Genomic DNA, 23,166 nt, shown 5'->3' on the forward strand with positions numbered 1-23,166 from the left:
GTCTGAGAGCTCAATCTTGACGAGTTACAGGAGTAAGGCCTCCTGCGCACAAACGTGTGCTGCCCATTGCCGTATTGAAGACCGCATTTGTGGATCCGCAATACACGGGTGCCGTTCCGTGGGCATTCGGCATCACGGGTGCAGACCCATTCATTTGAATGGGTCCTCAAATCTGGAGTTGCGGAATAGTGCGTAACAGAAACACGGAACGGAACCCTACGGAAGCACTACGGAGTGGGTTTCGCCCTGTACTTCCGTTCCGCAAAAATATAGAACATGTCCTATCTTTTTGCGGAACGGCCAGATCGCGGACCCATTGAGGGTGCTGCGGATGCCCCACGGACTGTGTTCGTGCATTGCGGCCAGCAGCACGACCGCGGGGTGCACACGTTCGTGTGCAGGGGGCCTAAGGGTTGTACGTGAGTTGGGGGTTGCGAAGAAGTTGCTGGTGAGGGGGGGGGGGGGGGGGCATTCAAAAATGGGACCCAGTAATTTCTAGTTATGCCACTGACACTATATCACTATAACAGTTTATCAAACAATAATCAAAGGGTATTACTCGTAATATCTGATGCAGCCAGGATGGTGACTGCCCCGACGCGCACTTCGGTGTGCCCTGGTCAGCGTCACTTAATATGGCATGCTGACGAAGACACGCCGAAACACGAGTCATGGCGGGTGCCATCCTGGGCATGGGTAATACCTTTTGATTATTGTTTGATATACTGTTATAGTAATAGTTTGTTATTTTATTTATTTTAATAAGATGCAGGCCCCCACTATCTAGTGTAAGACAATTAAAGCAGCAGCAGAAGTAGAAAAAATTAAAGGGGTTTTCTGAGACTTTATAACTGATGACCTATCCTCAGGATAGGTCATCAGTATCTGATTGGTGGGGGTCGCAGTAGCGCCGTGGCCTTCTCTCAGCTTTTTCCAAGGCCAGTGATGACACGTTCATGTGTCACGTGGCCTAGACGCAGCTCATTCCCATAGAAGCGAATGGGGTTGTGCGTGATACCAAGCACAGCCGCTATACAATGTACGGTGCTGTGCTTGTTGAGCATGGAGAAGGCCACGGCGCTCACAGGAACACCAGTGTCTTGTCAAACAGCTAATCGGCCGGCGTCCCAGGTGTCGGACCCACCAGTCAGATACTGATGACCTATCCTGAGGATATCTCATCAGTTATAAAATCTTGGAAAGTCATTTTTTAAATTAAAAGCTGACATATTGTTATCCCCCACATAAAGACATAATGTTCTTGCTCCTGATAGGGCCCCCCAACCTGTGGGCCCCATAATAAGTGTTTGCAAATGTATACTGTACTAACAGTGCCTAAATAATGTAAATAGTAGTGTAAAATAGTGTTCCTGGACTCATTGATTAGTCATTAGACAACGGCTGTAGAGATTCCAGAGGAAGGTTGTACCCTGAGAGCAGCAAGTAACCATGGGGTCCTATTGGAATCCTTGAAAAGAAGAAGGGGGCGGAGGATTTGCCCATCTCATGTTACTTCTAGGCAGTAAGTTGAAGTCTCAGATTGCAGAGGTTTTGGGTGAAGAAGGAAGCTTGTAAGGTAAGGAGCCGTTATCATTTTTTTTACACATTGTAGGTTTATGTTACAGATTACGCTGCAGGTTTTGTTGAATTGGATGAGTAGTTAGTTTGTGAATTATGTTGCTGATTTCTGTGCAGATTACATCTCCATTGAAATGAATTCATCTACAGGAAATCTGCAATAAAACATTATCTGCGTTCTGTTCCGCTGCGGATTTAACATTACAGATGCCGGTAGTGGCTAACCTAGGCGATGTATGTATGTGGCAGATTTCGCAGCGGAAAAATTCTGCAACATGTGAGAGCACCCTTAGAGCCCATTCAGACGGCCGCATTCGATTAAATGGGGCTGCAAAAGATGCGGACAGCACACGGTGTGCTGCCCGCATCCGTGGTTCCGTTCCGCGGCTCTGCGGAAAGAATACCGCATGTCCTATTCTCACAAGAATAGTCATTTTCTATAATGGTTGTGGCCATTTGCGATCTGCAAATTGCGGAATGCACACGGCCTGTATCCGTGTTTTACAAAACACTACGGCTGTCTGAATGAGCCCTTAGGCCTCATGCACACGGCCATGTTCCGCGGCCGAGAGCGGTCTGTGGTAACACTGCTTGGATTCCTGTTGAGAGCAGTAGCGCATGGCGTCATTGGTTGCTATCGTATAGTGTATTACTGTAGTGCAGCGGCGGCATAGCAACCAATGACGCCGTGCGCTCCTGCTGTCAACAGGAATCCAAGGCGTGTTACCACGGACCGCTTTCGGCCGCGGTACAAGGCCGTGTGCATGAGGCCTTATACAGATAAAAAAAAATCCTTTTGTGAAAGAGAAGATTCTACAGGAAAGGTTTTCCATATTTCTCCTGCTGGGAATATTTAAACTACAAATAAACCCAGTAAGGGCCCAGGTAAAATCCCAACATGACAGTCCAGCAGTGAAAACGACCATTTCTTTATGCGAAATACGTTAAAATAAAGTGTAGACACCAGTTTCCTAGTACAAGTGAGGTCTACATTTAAAATGGCACATAAATCAAGATCTACTTCCGAGGCGTGCTCTGACTGCATTATCATTTGTGGCAGGCCTCTTGCCAGCAGACATTAACCCTTTCTCGTAGCGGACTGCTGCCAGAGAGGCAGCCCTGGGCATGAATGTTCTGTTGTAGAAGAAAGTGCTCCATACCAGACTGGAAAGACACAGTTGGCCTTCCGTACAGCTGACCGTGCAGACAATCTGTTTGCTGTTGCAATTAATAAATTGTGTAAGGCTACTTTCACACTGGCGTTTTGGCTTTACGTTTGCGAGATCCGTTCAGGGCTCTCACAACCGGTCTAAAGCGGATCAGTTTTGCCCTAATGCATTCTGAATGGAAAAGGATCCGCTCAGAATGCATCAGTTTGCCTCCGTTCCGTATCCATTCCGCTTTGGAGGCGGACACCAAAACGCTGCCTGCAAGCCAAACTGATCCGTTCTGACACACAATGTAAGTCAATGGGGACGGATCCATTTTCTATGACACAATCTGGCTCAATAGAAAACGGATCCGTCCTCCATTGACTTTCAATGGTGTTCAAGACGGATCCGTCTTGGCTATGTTAAATATAATACAAACAGATGTAGATGGTTGTATTATCTGAACAGATCCATCTGTGCAGATCCATGACGGATCCGCACCAAACGCTAGTGTGGAAGTAGCCTAAGGCCTTATGCACACAATTGTTTTTGTGGTCCGCATCCGAGCCGCATTTTTTTGGAGCTCGGGTGCGGACCCATTCACTTCAATGTGGCCGCAAAAGTTGCGGACAGCACTCCGTGTGCTGTCCACATCTGTTGCACCGTTCCGTGGCCCCTCCAAAAAAATATAACCTGTCCTATTCTTGTCCGTTTTGCGGACAAGAATGGGCATTTCTACAATGGGCCGCCCGTTCCGTTCCGCAAATTGCTGAAGGCACACGGGCAGCTTCCGTTTTTTTGCGGACCACAAAAAACGGCACGGTCCTGTGCATGAGGCCCAATTCTGTAGAACAAAATAAAGCACACGACAAACTTTTCAGAAATCACATCAACAAAACCCTCGTAATGTAGTTGTGCTGAGTTAGTTTTCTTTTGTGTGTACACAATTGCAGATAGTTTACTGGCTTCAGCGAGCCCTTGTGTAGATACACTGGGGTCATTTATCAAACTGGTGTGAGGTAGAACTGGCTTAGTTGCCCATAGCAACCAATCAGATTCCACCTTTCATTTTTCACAGCTCCTTTGGAAAATGAAAGACTGAGTCTGATTGGTTGCTATGGGCAACTAAACCAGTTTTGCTTCACACCAGTTTGATAAATCTACCCCTACGTGGATTTGACAGTTATCATCCTCGAAGACAGCATGTCTGATTTGAGAAAATTGTTCACTATATTGTAGTCCTATCTAAAGTTGTTTTTTTATTTTGATTTATTATCCACTTTTGTCCTATTAAAATGGCTGACAGACAGTAGCTTTTCCCAGATTCTGTTGTTAAGTGCTCATGCAGACAAACGTATTTTCTTTCCGTGTACGTTCCATTATTTTTTTTTCGGGCCCTATGCAGAACCATTAATTTCAATGGGTCTGCAAAAAAACAAAAAAAAAAACAAAACAGAAGTTACTCCGTGTGCATTCCATTTCCGTATGTCCGTTCCGCAAAGAAATAAAACATGTCCTATTATTGTCAGCATTACGGACAAGGATACGACTGTTCTATTAGGGGCCAGCTCTTCCGTTCCGCAAAATACGGAATGCACATGGGCCGCAAAATACATACGGTCGTGTGCATGAGCCCTTGTTCCAACCTCTATCATGACCCAACCCCCCCTCCCCAATTCCTGGGCCCCTCGTATACATCACCTGCTCCCCGACACCCGCATTACTCTGGATCCCTCCGCGGCTGCATCTCCTAATAGCTCGGATGAAAACATCCGGCGACAGGGGGAGCAGCCAATAGCAGGCTGTGACGGGGACGAGCCTCCCTAGCGTCCATACAGGAATCTGGAGGGACGCTGGTGCTGGGGAGCAGGTAGGTATATTGTATACGAGGGGCCCGGACATTGGATAACCCCCTTTTATGATTGTACTAGCCCAATCAATCATCCAACATTGCAGTTTCAATTAGCCCTCACCAATTCTCCCACTAGGATGGATTGTAATGTATGTCCAATTTGTTGCATGCAGTGTGGCGTTTCCTACAGTTCTCTCCCCCTCCCCCAACTCAATCATCCTGAACAGTGTTTGTGCAAGCAGGAAGGGACAATACTGCTTTGAACTTTTACTGTTTGGGGTCTGGGTGGCTGCAGAAGAGACGCCTGTGAAGGGCTACTTCTTTATTTCACACTAGCCTTACAGCCTGCAGTGTTACAGGGAACAGACCAGCTGGGTCTCTCTGGATCCAGCATTCCCGGAAACGACATGATTGCCGTTCGGTCCCGTTAATTATAAGGGCTCATGCACACGAACGTATTTTCTTTCCATGTCCATTCCATTTTCTTTTTGCGGACCATATGCGGAACCATTCACTTCAATGGGTCCGCAATAAAACCAGAAGTTACTCAGTGTACGTTCCGTTTCCTAATGTCCTTATTTCCGTTCCGTTATTTTGGTCTTGTTTTAAAGGGAATGTGCCATCCAAAAATGACCTAATGTTTAAATCATGTTTTTATTTTGAACATTTTGTTAAAAGCATTTTTTGTTATTTTTAATTTACCATGTCAATATCTATACTAAAACAAAAAAAATTAAATCCTGCAGTTTTTGCACTGGCCACTAAGCCTAACAATAGGCACCACTTCTTCTGTCGGTACAGATCAGTTATCTGCTTATCTATACAGAGGTGATATCATTACAGGCATGATTAGAATGACCGATAAGACAGGATCCACCAATCACATTAAGGCCTTGCCCGTGCTGCGGACTGCAAATATATGGGCACGAGCTGTTTGTGCACCGCATCACGGATGCAGACCCATTCACTTGAATGGGTCTGGAAGGTGCGGTGCAGAACAGAGGCACGGAACCCCACAGAAGCATTACAGAGTGCGTGCACTACTTTTCTGCGGTGTGGACCCCATTCAAGTAAGGCCCCATGCACACGGCCGTGTTTCACAGCCGTGTGCGGGCCGTGGAACCGCGGCCTGGATCCCTCCTGAGAGCAGGAGCGCACGGCGTCACTGGTTGCTATGACGCCGTGTGCTCCCTGCTGCCGGCACAGTACAGTAATACACTGGTATGATCTATACCAGTGTATTACTGTACTGCGCCGGCAGCAGGGAGCGCACGGCGTCATAGCAACCAGTGACGCCGTGCGCTCCTGCTCTCAGGAGGGATCCAGGCCGCGGTTCCACGGCCCGCACACGGCTGTGAAACACGGCCGTGTGCATGGGGCCTAAATGTGTCTGCAGATAGTGGCCACACGGTCATGTGCATGCACCGTAAGGCCTCTTTCACACTAACGTTATGGATTCTCTCGAGGTCTGTTCAGAAAAAACTGATGATCTTGCACACAAGTTCAGTCAGTATTCTCTGCGATTGCATTCAGTGTTTCAGTTTTTCCCGCATGGGTGCAATCAGTTTTGGATGCGTTTTTCATGCACGTGAAAAAAAAACTTGAAGAATAGCAATGTATATCAATCAGTGAAAAATGCATTGCATCTGGATCCAATGCGTTTTTCACTCAAGCCCCATTCAGTACTATGGAACCAGAGCTGAGTGAAAAACGTAGAATATAGAAGATGCTGTAATTTTTCCTGAACACAGAAATGATGCTTGAAAAACGTATATCATGTACGCTTATTAAAATGAATGGTTCAGGATTAAGTCCGGATGCTATGCGGTTGCTTCGGTAGTTGCGCAGAATTCTATGAGCCTCGCTGACGAGGCCGATAGTGTTCAAGATGCAATTCTTATTTTGGCCACCAGATGGCAGGCCAGGATAAGAAATTAGCACTTTTCTGTACAAAATTAGAAATTAAAAAAACTAATTTATAGGCGCTTATATGAGCTTCAAAATCATCCCAAAAATGTAAAAAATATATAAAAAAATATAAAAGATTAAATCACCCCCCCTTTCCGTATAATTAAAAAATAAATACCTAAATAACAATAAATATAAACATCATGGGTATTACCACGGCCGAAAACGCCCATACTAATAAAATATAGAAACATTTTTCCAATACCATTTTTTTCATTGCTTCTTTTACCCTAAAAAAAAATGTGATCAAAAAGTCACGCACACTCCAAGATGGTATCAATAAAAACTATGGATTGTCCCGCAAAAAATGAGCCCCTAAACCGCTCAGTAGACATAGGTATAAATTTATGGGGTCAGAATATGGTGATGTAAAAAAAAATAATAAAAAAAAAATTTGTTTACATTTATTTTTACACTATTTAGACATAAAAATTCCAATTCCACCCTTCTTTCAGCTGCCTCGTCTCTGCAGAGTGTGACACAGACATCTTAAGTTACTCACTTTTGTATCATTCTCTCCATCCTTGAGTCCCAACAGTCTTAGGCCTCATGCACATAACAGTTTTTTTTCACGGTCCGCAAAAACGGGGTCCGTGGGTCCGTGATCCGTGACCGTTTTTTCGTCCGTGGGTCTTCCTTGATTTTTGGAGGATCCACGGACATGAAAAAAAAAGTCGTTTTGGCGTCCGCCTGGCCGTGCAGAGCCAAACGGATCCGTCCTGAATTACAATGCAAGTCAATGGGGACGGATTCGTTTGACGTTGACACAATATGGTGCAATTGCAAACGGATCCGTCCCCATTGACTTTCAATGTAAAGTCAGGAGTCCCTTTACTTTCACACTTGTGTTCATAATGCAGACGGTGGCTCCGTTCAGAGCGGATCCGTCTGCATTATATTGTTAAAACATTACTAAGTGTGAAAGTGGCCTCAGACGGATCCGTCCAGACTTTACATTAAAAGTCAATGGGGGACGGATCCGTTTGAAAATTGAGCCAGTGTGTCATCTTCAAACGGATCCGTCCCCATTGACTTACATTATAAGTCTGGACGGATCGGCTTGTCTCCGCACGGCCAGGCGGACACCCGAACATAACTTGAAGCGTTCCCATCACCATGGGAACGCCTCTACGTTAGAATATACTGTCGGATATGAGCTACATCGTGAAACTCATTTCCGACAGTATATTCTAACACAGAGGCGTTCCCATGGTGATGGGGACGCTTCAGGTTAGAATATACTGAAAAACTGTGTACATGAGTGCCCCCTGCTGCCTGGCAGCACCCGATCTCTTACAGGGGGCCGTGATCAGCACAATTAACTCCTCAGGTGCCGCACCTGAAGGGGTTAATTGTACTATCATATCCCCCTGTAAGAGATCAGGGCTGCCAGGCAGCAGGGGGCAGACCCCCCCCCCCCCCCCCAGTTTGAATATCGTTGATGGCACAGTGTGCGCCCACCATCGGGCCCCCCCCCTTCCTCCCTCTATTGTTATAAATCGTTGGTGGCACAGTGTGCGCCCCACATCGCCCCCCCCCCTCCCTCCCTCTATTGTAATAAATCGTTGGTGGCACAGTGTGCGCCCACCATCGACCCCCCCCTCTCTCTATAGTAGTAACAACCATTGGTGGCAGTGTGCAGCCTCCCATTTCCCCCCCCCCATCATTGGTGGCAGCGGAGTTCCGATCGGAGTCCCAGTTTAATCGCTGGGGCTCCGATCGGTAACCATGGCAACCAGGAAGCTACTGCATCCCTGGTTGCCATGGTTACTTAGCAATAGTACAATTGTAGAAGATTCATAATTACCTGCTTGCTGCTGCGATGTCTGTGACCGGCCGGGAGCTCCACCTACTGGTAAGTGAAAGGTCTGTGCGGCGCATTGCTAAAGAACTGTCACTTACCAGTAGGAGGAGCTCCCGGCCGGTCACAGACATCGCAGCAGCAAGCAGGTAAGTATGAATCTTTTACTGTTGTACTATTGCTAAGTAACCATGGCAACCAGGGCTGCAGTAGCTTCCTGGTTGCCATGGTTACAGATCGGAGCCCCAGCGATTAAACTGGAACTCCGATCGGAACTCCGCTGCCACCAATGATGGGGGGGGGGGGGGAATGGGAGGCCGCACACTGCCACCAATGGTTGTTACTACTATAGAGAGAGGGGGGGGCCGATGGTGGGCGCACACTGTGCCACCAACGATTTTTAACTATAGAGGGAGGAAGGGGGGGGGCGATGGTGGGCGCACACTGTGCCACCAATGATTTATTACAATAGAGGGAGGGAGGGGGGGGGGCGATGGTGGGCGCACACTGTGCCACCAACAATATTCAAACTGGGGAGGGGGGGGTCTGCCCCCTGCTGCCTGGCAGCCCTGATCTCTTACAGGGGAATATGATAGTACAATTAACCCCTTTAGGTGCCGCACCTGAAGGGGTTAATTGTGCTATCATATCCCCCTGTAAGAGATCGGGTGCTGCCAGGCAGCAGGGGGCAGTCTTGTACACAGTTTTTCAGTATATTCTAACTAGAAGCATCCCCATCACCATGGGAACGCTTCTGTGTTAGAATATACTGTCGGAAATGAGTTTTCACGAAGTGAAAACTTAGATCAGAAAAAGCTTTTATGCAGACGGATCTTCGGATCCGTCTGTATGAAAGCAACCTACGGCCACGGATCACGGACACGGATGCCAATCTTGTGTGCATCCGTGTTCTTTCGCGGACCCATTGACTTGAATGGGTCCGTGAACCGTTGTCCGTCAAAAAAATAGGACAGGTCATATTTTTTTGACGGACAGGATACACGGATCACGGCCTCGGCTGCAAAACGGTGCATTTTCCGATTTTTCCACGGACCCATTGAAAGTCAATGGGTCAGCGAAAAAAAACGGAAAACGGCACAACGGCCACGGATGCACACAACGGTGTGCATGAGGCCTTATACTGCAGTTTGCTGTGCTCCCCAATTCCCCCAAATGCCATCATGAAAAAATATTAGTGCCATACAGATAGTACCTCCCCATAGTAATAGTTAGAGATGAGCGAATAGACTGTCAATAGACTGTGAAAATCACACCGCATCCGCACTTGATTGCGGATGCTTGCGATTTTCACGCAACCCCCATTCACTTCTATCGGGCCTGCGTTACGTGAATATAGAACATGCTGCGATTTTCACGCAACGCATAAGTGATGCGTGAAAATCGCTGCTCATGTGCACAGCCCCATAGAAATGAATGGGTCCGGATTCAGTGCGGGTGCAATGCGTTCAAAGGGGCCTAAGACCCCTTTCACACAAATGAGTATTCCACGCGGGTGCAATGCGTGATGCGAACTCGTTGCGCCCGCACTGAATCCGGTCCCATTCATTTCAATGGGGCTGTGTACATGTGCGTTGGTTTTCATGCATCACTTGTGCGTTGTATGAAAATAGCAGCATGTTCTATATTCTACGATTTTGAAGCAGAAGTGAATGGAGCTGCGTGAAAATTGCATCCGCAAGCAAGTGCGGATACGATGCGTTTTTCATGGATGGTTGCTAAGAGATGTTGTTTGTATACCTTCAGTTTTTTATCACGAACGTGCAAAACGCATTAAATCGCATTGCACCAGCGTGATAACAACTGAACGCGATCGCAGACAAAACTGAATGACTTTGTTTGCGAAATCACACATTTTTCACTGAATGCATTCGCAACGCATCCGGACCTAATCCGCACACGCTCGTCTGTAAGGGGCCTAAGGCTACTTTCACATTAGCGTCAGTCTTCTCCGGCAGGCTATTCCAGCAGGTGAACAGCCTGCCGGATCCGTGTCACTTCTAGTGAACGCATGCCGCCAGAAGTCCGCTCCGACCCATTCACTCCGGCAGCACGGCCAACATGCCGAGAGTCTGCCTGAGAAGTCTGCCGCTAATGTGAAAGTAGCCTAAGGAGCAACTCCGGCGAGTTTGGGAAATGTTTTTTTTATAGTAGAAATCAATTTCTGAAGTTATGTGAAGTCTCTCGAAACATCGCGAAGTAATAACTTTGGCTCATCGGACCCAATACATTTTAATACTGTACGGAGCTCCGTACAGTGTTGAAATGAAGTTTAACATCCGAAGTCGATTCGCTCATCCCTATCTGTCACCTATTTAATGCTGTCCTAACTAATGGCAGCATAAACTAGTGACAGATCCCCTTAGCAAAAACGCTGGGTGACTTACTTTAATTGCCTGAGCTGCTTTGCTCAAATTTTGTATTGAAAAGCTCTAGGACATCCAATGAGTCCTGATATTTATGAGCTCTTGGCTGTCCGAGCTCACCTGCCACTGATTGCAGTAGGTAAAAAAGTTGTCAAAGACCTTCAGCATCAGGTGGTTTTGCTTTTTTACATGTTTTTTACTTCCTGTCTTCCCAGAGCCACTTTTATTTTTCGATTCACATAGCTGTATGACGGCTTGTCTTTTACAAGGCAAGTTGTACTTTCTAATAGCACCATTTACTATTACATATAATGTAGTGGGAAGCTTGAAAAAATTCCAAATGGTGTGGAATTGGAAACAACACCATTCAGTTTTTTTTGTTTTTTTTAATGGGTTTTGTTTTTACGACGTTCCCTATGAGGTAAAACTGACCTGTTGCCATCATTCTCTTTGTTAGTATGATTACATTGATACCACATTTATATAGTATTTCTTGTGCTTTATTAATAGAAAATAAAAACTTTGTAAAAAAAAAACAATTTTCTTCTCTTTGCCATATTCTGACCCACCTAACTTTTTTATAGTTATGTCTATGGAGCTGTGGGAGGGCGCTTTTTTGTGGGATGATCTGTATTCTTATTGATACCAATTGGAGTGTGTATGACTTTTTGATCACCTTTTATTCAATTTTATTGGGGAGGTGAAATGATAAGAAAAATTTGGAATCGGCCATTCAGATTTTTCATCCATTTCACCAACATCATGCAGTCGTTAGTCGTATGGTGTTTTTTGACACAGTGATGCATATGATGTTTTTTTTAATTTTTGATTCTTATTATGGAGAAAGGTAAAACTGCAGCAAAAAACATAAGAGGGACTGAACTGATGCATACTGAACGGATTGCTCTCCATTTGGAATGCATTAGGATAAAACTGATAAAAAAAATTCCGGTATGGAGCTCCTGTGACAGAACTCAATACCGGAAGAAAAACCCGCTAGTGTGAAAGTACCCCAACATCATGTAGTCGTTAGTGGATGTGGTAAGCTTTGGATCATGAGCTGTAATATGCCTTCGCCATACTTTTTTTTCTTTCCATCACTCTGGTAGAGGTTGATCTTGGTTTCATCTGTCCAAAGAATGTTCTTCCAGAAGTGTGCTGGTTTTTTAAGATTTTTTTTAGTAAAGTCCAATCTAGCCTTATTCTTGAGGCTTATGAGTGGCTTGCACCGTGCAGTGAAGCCTCTGCATTTACTTTCTTGCATTCTTCTCTTTATGGTAGATTTGGATATTGATATGCCTATATCCTGGAGAGTGTTGTTCACTTGGTTGGCTGTTGTGAAGGGGTCTCTCTTCACCATGGTAATTATTCTGTCATCCACCACTGTTGTCTTCCGTGGGTGTCCAGGTCATTTTGCATTGTTGAGGTCACCAGTGCTTTCTTTCTTTCCCAGGATGTACCAAACTGTGATTTTGCCACTCCTAATAGTGTAGAAATTTCTCGGATGGGTTTTTTCTGTTTTTGCAGATAAAAGGATGGCTTGTTTCACCTGCATGGAGAGCTCCTTTGACCGCATGTTTACTTCTCAGCATGATCTTCAAAATGCAAGCACCATACCTCAAATCAACTCCAGGCCTTTTATGTGCTTAACTGAGAATGAAATAATTAAGGAGTTGACCACACCTGCCCGTGAAACAGCCTTTGAGTCAAATTACTTTTGGTCCCTTTAAAAACAGGGTGCCACATGTTAAGGAGCTGAAACTCCTAAACCCTTCATCCAATGTTTATATGGATACCCTCAAATGAAAGCTAAAAGTCTGGACATTATGTCCATGTCCATTATATAATTATAACTTGAATATGTTTTAGTAAACAGGTAATAAAAACAAAATTTGTGTCAGTGTCCAAATATATATGGACCCAACTGTAGATTACAACTTTCCCTCCTGGCAAGAAGCAGGACTAGCCCATTCCTACCAAGAAAGGAGGTACAGGGTGGTTAAACTGTCCCTGCCAAGCATACCTCTGCATGCTGGTGTACACGGCATAACATTATAATACATAACGTACCTTGTTTTGCTTGTTCATCAGGTGATATGCAACACCATAACACAAGCTGATTATCAGGCTTTAGCTCTTTAATAGCAATTTTGTGGCAAACCTGCATGTAAGACATGCATATTTTGCAGCGGATGTGTCCATGTCATAAAGTTAAGTCACATGAAATCCACCCTTAACATTCCTGGCAGACATGGGTAGTTAATCTCCTAAAACACTCTAGATCATCAAGGTTATAGAACTGTTGCAGAGTGTAGCATTGAAGTGGATGGAGCATACTTCTATCTGTTTGCATTTCTCTAGCGTTAATCCTCCATGCCCCCAGCCTTTGTGTTATGTTGTCCCCAACCCACTCCTCCTACCTTTTTAGATCTTACTGGTCAAGCTAGCTGCTAAAGCAATGATCATCAGGTTGAGAAAAATCTATTTCAAACATTATTTTCTCCCCAAAAGGCATGGATTGCTTCTGGTGTTATTTTTATACCTCATGTTCTATAAAAAATTATTTTTTTTTTTTTTTACAACATGTCTTTTTAAGTTGCATTTGATCTATATCAGAAGACTGAGGGCCAGATTTATCACGACTCTGACAGCTCACTCCACTTTAACATATGGCTAAAGTCAGTTTTAGCCAAGTCAGATTTTATGATCGGCCCTTTAAGACTGTAATAAATGTGGTTTGACGGTAGCAGTTTATCCGTCAGTAAGCAGCTTTACAAAAGTCGCACATCTTTACGAAAAAGTCGCATGTTTTATTAAAGTCTTATAAGATAAGCATGGTCCTCACTGGAGTGAAATTGCAACTTTTTTTGTGACTTTTTAAATAGTCCCAATAGTAAATCTGTCTAGAGATTCATTTACATAAGAAAACACGCCCACTTTCAGAAAACTGGCGAGCATAGTGCAGAGCAGAAAAAAGTCGCAAATTTTTGTGCAGTTTAAGCGATTGCGCAAAAATTTGCGACTTTTTCACTCCATTAGGCCTCTTTCACACTACAGTTTTTTGCGTTCCGTATACGGTCCGTTTTTTGCGTTCCGTATACGGTCCGTATACGGAACCATTCATTTCAATGGTTCCGCAAAAAAACGGAATGTGTTCCGTATGCATTCCGTTTCCGTATTTCCGTTTTTCCGTTCCGTTGAAAAGATAGAACATGTCCTATATTTGGCCGCAAATCACAGTCCGTGGCTCCATTCAAGTCAATGGGTCCGCAAAAAAAACGGAACACATACGGAAATGCATCCGTATGTCTTCCGTTTCCGTTCCGTTTTTTGCGGAACCATCTATTGAAAATGTTATGCCCAGCCCAATTTTTAATATGAAATTACTGTATACTGTATTTGCCATACGGAAAAACGGAACAACGGAACGGAAACGGAACCACAACGGAAGCAAAAAACGGAACAACGGATCCGTGAAAAACGGAACGCAAAACACTGAATTCAACATACTGTAGTGTGAAAGAGGCCTTATTCTGACTTGAGCTAATGATAAATCTGGCCCTGAGTGTTTTCTTATGCACCTTAAAAAAAACCTGATAAAAACGTAAAAAAAAGAATATTGATATTACTCTTGGTGTGGAGACAGCAAGAACATCAAGTTCTAGACAGGTCACAAAGCAACTCAACTCCAAAATACTTTACTTTCTGAAACATGGCCAATAGATGCTTCTCGGGAGATAAATATGCACAAGCGCATGAAATTTTTTTAGCATGTTTTGGGTTAGGTGTTATCATCAGCAAGTATGAAAGGCTCTTTCCCACTATATTTATGTAGTTCTAGAAATGTCTGATCAGTGATGGTTCAACTTCTGGAGCCCTAGGTCAACCCAGTGAATACGCTTGTGTTTACACGTTTCCCTATTTTCCAATCACCATAAATGAGTGACCGCATTTGTGTGTCCACCTTCTCAATGCAAATAGGCACTGAACACTTTGGGCCAGATTTATCATTCGCTCAAGTCAGAATAATAGTGAAAAAGTCGCAAAAAAATTTGCAAACACTAAAACTGCGCACAACTTTTTTCTGCTCTGCACTATGCTCGCCAGTTTTCTGAAAGTGGGCGTGTTTTCTTATGTAAATGAATCTCTTGACAGATTTACTATTGGGACTATTTAAAAAGTAGCAAAAAATGCGCAATTTCACTCCAGTGAGGACCATGCTTATCTTATGAGACTTTTTAATAGAACGTGTGACTTTTTTATAAAAACGTGCGACTTTTGTAAAGCTGCTCACTGACGGATAAACTGCTACCGTCAAACCACATTTATTACAGTCTTAAAGGGCCGATCATAAATCTGACTTTAGCCATATGTGAAAGTGGAGTGAGCTGTCGGAGTAATGATAAATCTGTCCCAATGTGTGGCCTGCAGGTAGAACTAAGGGCTACAGCAAACCTCCATAATATGATGGATTGACTACCACCGTTTTAGAATATCACTCACAGGAAATGCAGAGAAACATAACAGAGATAAGCAAATTGATTCTACTGATTTGGAATTAGTCCAGATTTTTTGAGGGGATCTTTTTTCAAGAAAATCAAAAACACAGAGCATAATACATAACACCCTTCTGCAAAAGAAATGTGCAAACCAGTCTTTCCAAATGGGGAATGAGCATCTCAGAAAAACTAACAGCTCTGCTTTTAAATTGGCTTAGCTGCTTGAGAGGTCTTGGTTGGAGTCTGGGGAGGGACTATTTTCCATAAGGAGAGGGCCAAGCATGTGTGAGGAGTATTGTAGTCCAGGCTATGCCCCCCCGGGGTTTTGGGAAAACTATATGCAAATTAGCATATCTTACATCTGCTGAAATCAGAGAGGCTTCGTTTTTTTTTTTTTTTCCTGTAGGAAGGAAGTCTGATTTGCATATATTTGGTTTCTGGAAAAGATATGCAAATTGGCTACCTTCCAAAAGGAAAATAAAGTTAGGGCTACTTTCACACCGGCGTTCGGTGTGGATCCGTCTTGTATCTGCACAGATTTATATGATATAATAATATATTATCTATTGTACTATATAGGTATCATGCTATAAATATTCAGCATTCTCTGCCTCCCCATGCATTAGTAAGGCTGCAGAGTTTACCGAAATGTTGCATGGTTGGAGCATGATGTTGGACTCTGCATCCCTCATGTTTTAAAACACTTATGCGATTATGGATTTTTTTTTTTACAAATCAATAAAAGGAGTGAAGGTGATTCACCCATGATTTGTGATTGCACACTGGAAAACATTGAAGAACATGAGGCAATCTTCTATATGAGTCTACAATTATTGAAAGACTATGATGGGATAGCAGTCACGTGACACACCAGGAAGTAGGATTCAGACATGGGAGATGAGTGAGAACTGAAAATGAGGTAAATTTAAAAAAAGGAGGAACAGGAGTTAGTTATTGATGAAAATACACTTTAGAGTGAAAAGTAGCTTATGGCACAACCTCACTAAGAACCACTACATTAATACTATTGCCAACTAATGTAAGGGAAAAGGTAATATAATAAAACTAAAATGCATAACATTTTAAACAAGACCAAATGAGGAATGTATTACTGTACCTTCTACAGTTTACACAATATATATTTTAAAAAATGCCAAAAATAAATGGACTTTAAATACTTACACCAATTTTATGGAGTCATTGTCTCCTTATGGTTGAGAGACAATGACTTCTCTTTGTGAGCTGCGTGGCCTTACCCCCTGGGGTTCACATGTGTGGATACAATAGTGACCTCAAACAATAGTCTCTACAATAAAGAGGGCCATAAATGCCTAAGCCGCTCCTCCAATAGACATCTATTGTGTAGAGAATAAACAGTACTTTGGCATTTCACTACTAAAAAAACAATGCAACAAAAAGGTTCTGTAATGGTATATCCAATTCCTCTGTGCTTCATATGTCCTTGGGGATGTAACACAGTCACTTATAGAGAAGGATTTGGGAGTCCTTCTCTAGATCATAGACTGAATGACAGCATACAATGTCAATCAGCTGCTTCTAAGGCCACCAGGATATTGCTATGCATTAAACGAGGCATGGACTCGCGGGGCAGGGATGTAATATTACCACTTTACAAAGCGTTGGTGCGGCCTCATCTGGAATATGCAGTTAAGTTCTGGACACTAGTCCATAGAAAGGATGCACTGCAGCTGGAAAAAGTGCAGAGGAGAGCGACTAAGGGTATTGGTTATGAAGAAAGGTTTAAAGAATTTAACGTATTTAGTCTTGAGAGGAGACGTCTAAGGGGGGACATGATTAACCTATACAAATATATAAATGGACCATAAAAAAATACGATGAAAAACTGTTCCATGCAAAATGCCCTCAAAAGACAGGGGGGCTCTGCCTCCGACTGGAGAAGAAAAAGTTCAGTCTCCAGAAGCGTCAAAGCTTCTTTACTGTTAGAACTGTGAATCTGTGGAACAGACTTCCTGAGGACGTGGTCAACAGTGGACAGTTTTAAAAAGGATTTAGATGAATTCTTAAAAGTAACATGTAGAAATCTGAGTTTCACTTCCTCCTGGGATTAGCATCCCCACCTATCCCTTGGTTGAACTTGATGGACTTATCTCTTTTTTTTCAACCGTATTAACTATGTCAAAATGCTCACTCTACCCCTTAATAAATACTTTAAGGGAGTTTCCAAAATGGTGGTCTTTAAAAACAATTATGAGATGTTTTCATTGGCTTTTTGGCTTAATTTTCTTGTATAAAAAAACAAGGCAGGTGGAAAAATGCTACTAAAAAAACTTATTTGTGCAGCATTTCAAATGAACAGAGTGAACGGAACTTGTATAGTATGTGAGAAAATGTCCCCTCTTTGGATTTGTATTAATCAGGATGTTTATTAGGTAACTTGGTAATGTTGAATAAATGGGTATGTAAGAGAAATTATATTGAATTTTCTTTCTCTGTGTTCTATCTATTGTAGTCACGCATTACTACTTCATCCAATATGTGGCTCCCTCTGCTGGTGCTGTTGGGTTTAATCTTCCTATACAGACGATACAGATATGGTTTGATCCTGAAGAATCTTACAGACAAATATGTCTTCATCACTGGATGTGATTCTGGATTTGGAAATCTGTTGGCAAGACAGCTGGACAAGCGTGGAGTGAAGGTTCTGGCGGGTTGTCTGACCAAGAAAGGAGCTGAAGACCTAAAGAAGGAGACTTCAAGCAGAGTGCAGACAGTCACTTTGGATGTTACCAACACTCAGAGTGTTGTTGCTGCAGTCAAGTGGGCATCTGATATTGTTGGCGACAAAGGTTAGGTTGTTGAAATCTTTTTTTTTGTTTAAAATATGACTAGTACATTAAATATAATTACTTAGAGGGGTTGTCTTATGAAAGACCTTGGTGGAACTAACTTAAAGGCCATCAAAGTGGCGTAGTGCTTTCCTAGCACCATTACATTCTATTGATGGTTAATGGTCACAGCTGTCAAACTCCTCGACAATTGGACGTGAGATTGATGGCTTATCATAGCCATATGTCACCACTGTACCGTATTTCATGAGGCAACCCCTTTACCATAAAAAAAAATAAGGCTGATTTCACATACAGTGACTTTTTTTTGTTTTTTACATTTTTTAACTGTCCCTAGATGTCACTTTACAGTCTAAATTAAAATATTGCACAGCCCACATTCACAGGGTTTTGGTTTGTGGCACTTTTACAGCATTTTTGAGGTCAGTGGCGCTTTTAAATTAAACAAGGCAAAAATATATATATATTTTTACTATTATTGGGCTGATTACTGAGAACGAACGTCTGTACTAACAATCCTCCTTGGTGGGATGTTCTGAGAATCAGCAGGGAGCACCATAAAAAGTATTTGACAGCTATTGCCAGCCAGAGGGCCATTTTTTTTTTTTTTTTTTTTTAAGAGATTGAAATGGAAAACTTAAACTTCTAATGTTTTGAATGATCTAATCAGTAAATTATTTTATTTAAGGGGAACTCCTTGAAAGAAGACCTGTTACTGACTGTCAGTGAATGACAGCTACAGTGTATGTGTGTGTGTGTGTGTATATATATATATATATATATATATATATATATATATATATATATATATATATATATATATACTAGGGATGAGCGAACTCGAACTGTATAGTTCGGGTTCGTACCGAATTTTGGGGTGTCCGTGACACGGACCCGAACCCGGACATTTTCGTAAAAGTCCGGGTTCGGGTTCGGTGTTCGTCGCTTTCTTCGCGCTTTTGTGACGCTTTCTTGGCGCTTTTTGAAAGGCTGCAAAGCAGCCAATCAACAAGCGTCATACTACTTGCCCCAAGAGGCCATCACAGCCATGCCTACTATTGGCATGGCTGTGATTGGCCAGAGCACCATGTGACCCAGCCTCTATTTAAGCTGGAGTCACATAGCGCCGCCCGTCACTCTGCTCTGATTAGCGTAGGGAGAGGTTGCGGCTGCGACAGTAGGGCGAGATTAGGCAGATTAACTCCTCCAAAGGACTTGATTAACTGATCGATCTGCAGCTGTGGATCATTGAGCTGCTGATCCTCAATTGCTCACTGTTTTTAGGCTGCACAGACCGTTTGTCAGTCACATTTTTCTGGGGTGATCGGCGGCCATTTTGTGTCTTGTGGTGCGCCAGCACAAGCTGCGACCAAGTGCATTTAACCCTCAATGGTGTGGTTGTTTTTTGGCTAAAGCCTACATCAGGGTGAAGCTGTCACACCAAGTGCATTTAACCAGCAATAGTCTGTTCATTTTTTGGCCATATACAAAATCAGGGGCAAGCTGCGCCTGTCACCAAGTGCATTTAACCCTCAATGGTGTGGTTGTTTTTTGGCTAAAGCCTACATCAGGGTGAAGCTGTCACACCAAGTGCATTTAACCAGCAATAGTCTGTTCATTTTTTGGCCATATACTAAATCAGGGGCAAGCTGCGCCTGTCACCAAGTGCATTTAACCCTCAATGGTGTGGTTGTTTTTTGGCTAAAGCCTACATCAGGGTGAAGCTGTCACACCAAGTGCATTTAACCAGCAATAGTCTGTTTATTTTTTGGCCATATCCCAGTCTAATTCTGTCACTAAATCCATACCGGTCACCCAGCGCCTAAATACTAGGCCTCAAATTTATATCCAGCTAAATCTGTCCCTAGTGCTGTAGCTGGGCGAGTTATTTAGTGTCCGTTCAAGCACATTTCTTGTTCTGGGTTGAAATACAATTCCCAATTTAGCAATTTCATAATTTAGTGGTTTCTGCTATATCAGAGCTATTTGAAATCTATCCCTAAAAGGGTATATAATATTCAAGGTGCACATTGGGTCATTCAGAATAACTTCACACACACCCGCTACTGTGTATTTCCAAGTCTAATTCTGTCACTAAACCCATACCTGTCACGCAGCGCCTAAATACTAGGCCTCAAATTTATATCCAGCTAAATCTGTCCCTAGTGCTGTAGCTGGGCGAGTTATTTAGTGTCCGTTCAAGCACATTTCTTGTTCTGGGTTGAAATACAATTCCCAATTTAGCAATTTCATAATTTAGTGGTTTCTGCTATATCAGAGCTATTTGAAATCTATCCCTAAAAGGGTATATAATATTCAAGGTGCACATTGGGTCATTCAGAATAACTTCACACACACCCGCTACTGTGTATTTCCAAGTCTAATTCTGGCACTAAACCCATACCTGTCACCCAGCGCCTAAATACTAGGCCTCAAATTTATATCCCGCTAAATCTGTCCCTAGTGCTGTAGCTGGGCGAGTTATTTAGTGTCCGTTCAAGCACATTTCTTGTTCTGGGTTGAAATACAATTCCCAATTTAGCAATTTCATAATTTAGTGGTTTCTGCTATATCAGAGCTATTTGAAATCTATCCCTAAAAGGGTATATAATATTCAAGGTGCACATTGGGTCATTCAGAATAACTTCACACACACCCGCTACTGTGTATTTCCAAGTCTAATTCTGGCACTAAACCCATACCTGTCACCCAGCGCCTAAATACTAGGCCTCAAATTTATATCCCGCTAAATCTGTTCTTAGTGCTGTAGCTGGGCGAGTTATTTAGTGTCCGTTCAAGCACATTTCTTGTTCTGGGTTGAAATACAATTCCCAATTTAGCAATTTCATAATTTAGTGGTTTCTGCTATATCAGAGCTATTTGAAATCTATCCCTAAAAGGGTATATAATATTCAAGGTGCACATTGGGTCATTCAGAATAACTTCACACACACCCGCTACTGTGTATTTCCAAGTCTAATTCTGGCACTAAACCCATACCTGTCACCCAGCGCCTAAATACTAGGCCTCAAATTTATATCCCGCTAAATCTGTCCTTAGTGCTGTAGCTGGGCGAGTTATTTAGTGTCCGTTCAAGCACATTTCTTGTTCTGGGTTGAAATACAATTCCCAATTTAGCAATTTCATAATTTAGTGGTTTCTGCTATATCAGAGCTATTTGAAATCTATCCCTAAAAGGGTATATAATATTCAAGGTGCACATTGGGTCATTCAGAATAACTTCACACACACCCGCTACTGTGTATTTCCAAGTCTAATTCTGGCACTAAACCCATACCTGTCACCCAGCGCCTAAATACTAGGCCTCAAATTTATATCCCGCTAAATCTGTCCTTAGTGCTGTAGCTGGGCGAGTTATTTAGTGTCCGTTCAAGCACATTTCTTGTTCTGGGTTGAAATACAATTCCCAATTTAGCAATTTCATAATTTAGTGGTTTCTGCTATATCAGAGCTATTTGAAATCTATCCCTAAAAGGGTATATAATATTCAAGGTGCACATTGGGTCATTCAGAATAACTTCACACACACCCGCTACTGTGTATTTCCAAGTCTAATTCTGGCACTAAACCCATACCTGTCACCCAGCGCCTAAATACTAGGCCTCAAATTTATATCCCGCTAAATCTGTCCTTAGTGCTGTAGCTGGGCGAGTTATTTAGTGTCCGTTCAAGCACATTTCTTGTTCTGGGTTGAAATACAATTCCCAATTTAGCAATTTCATAATTTAGTGGTTTCTGCTATATCAGAGCTATTTGAAATCTATCCCTAAAAGGGTATATAATATTCAAGGTGCACATTGGGTCATTCAGAATAACTTCACACACACCCGCTACTGTGTATTTCCAAGTCTAATTCTGGCACTAAACCCATACCTGTCACCCAGCGCCTAAATACTAGGCCTCAAATTTATATTCCGCTAAATCTGTCCTTAGTGCTGTAGCTGGGCGAGTTATTTAGTGTCCGTTCAAGCACATTTCTTGTTCTGGGTTGAAATACAATTCCCAATTTAGCAATTTCATAATTTAGTGGTTTCTGCTATATCAGAGCTATTTGAAATCTATCCCTAAAAGGGTATATAATATTCAAGGTGCACATTGGGTCATTCAGAATAACTTCACACACACCCGCTACTGTGTATTTCCAAGTCTAATTCTGGCACTAAACCCATACCTGTCACCCAGCGCCTAAATACTAGGCCTCAAATTTATATCCCGCTAAATCTGTCCTTAGTGCTGTAGCTGGGCGAGTTATTTAGTGTCCGTTCAAGCACATTTCTTGTTCTGGGTTGAAATACAATTCCCAATTTAGCAATTTCATAATTTAGTGGTTTCTGCTATATCAGAGCTATTTGAAATCTATCCCTAAAAGGGTATATAATATTCAAGGTGCACATTGGGTCATTCAGAATAACTTCACACACACCCGCTACTGTGTATTTCCAAGTCTAATTCTGGCACTAAACCCATACCTGTCACCCAGCGCCTAAATACTAGGCCTCAAATTTATATCCCGCTAAATCTGTCCTTAGTGCTGTAGCTGGGCGAGTTATTTAGTGTCCGTTCAAGCACATTTCTTGTTCTGGGTTGAAATACAATTCCCAATTTAGCAATTTCATAATTTAGTGGTTTCTGCTATATCAGAGCTATTTGAAATCTATCCCTAAAAGGGTATATAATATTCAAGGTGCACATTGGGTCATTCAGAATAACTTCACACACACCCGCTACTGTGTATTTCCAAGTCTAATTCTGGCACTAAACCCATACCTGTCACCCAGCGCCTAAATACTAGGCCTCAAATTTATATCCCGCTAAATCTGTCCTTAGTGCTGTAGCTGGGCGAGTTATTTAGTGTCCGTTCAAGCACATTTCTTGTTCTGGGTTGAAATACAATTCCCAATTTAGCAATTTCATAATTTAGTGGTTTCTGCTATATCAGAGCTATTTGAAATCTATCCCTAAAAGGGTATATAATATTCAAGGTGCACATTGGGTCATTCAGAATAACTTCACACACACCCGCTACTGTGTATTTCCAAGTCTAATTCTGGCACTAAACCCATACCTGTCACCCAGCGCCTAAA

At 42.8% G+C, this 23,166-nt stretch overlaps 1 protein-coding gene across 2 annotated transcripts in view; it reads left to right on the forward strand.

Annotated features, from left to right (window-relative positions):
- The first annotated feature begins 1,556 nt into the window (after positions 1 to 1,556).
- The window catches only part of LOC122932123 (retinol dehydrogenase 7-like), a 37,896-nt gene continuing 16,286 nt past the window's right edge, over positions 1,557 to 23,166 (forward strand). The window contains exons 1-2 of one of the 2 annotated variants that reach the window (XM_044286366.1): positions 1,557 to 1,576; positions 17,725 to 18,061. In XM_044286366.1, the coding sequence (XP_044142301.1) occupies positions 17,749 to 18,061 (313 nt within the window). In that variant the 5' untranslated portion in view covers positions 1,557 to 1,576; positions 17,725 to 17,748. Of the gene's footprint in view, positions 1,577 to 4,544; positions 4,600 to 17,724; positions 18,062 to 23,166 lie in introns of those variants that run through there. The other variant, XM_044286365.1, reaches the window with a different exon arrangement.

The sequence above is a fragment of the Bufo gargarizans genome, chromosome 3 (assembly GCF_014858855.1).
Source record: "Bufo gargarizans isolate SCDJY-AF-19 chromosome 3, ASM1485885v1, whole genome shotgun sequence".
Classification (NCBI taxonomy): Eukaryota; Metazoa; Chordata; class Amphibia; order Anura; family Bufonidae; genus Bufo; species Bufo gargarizans.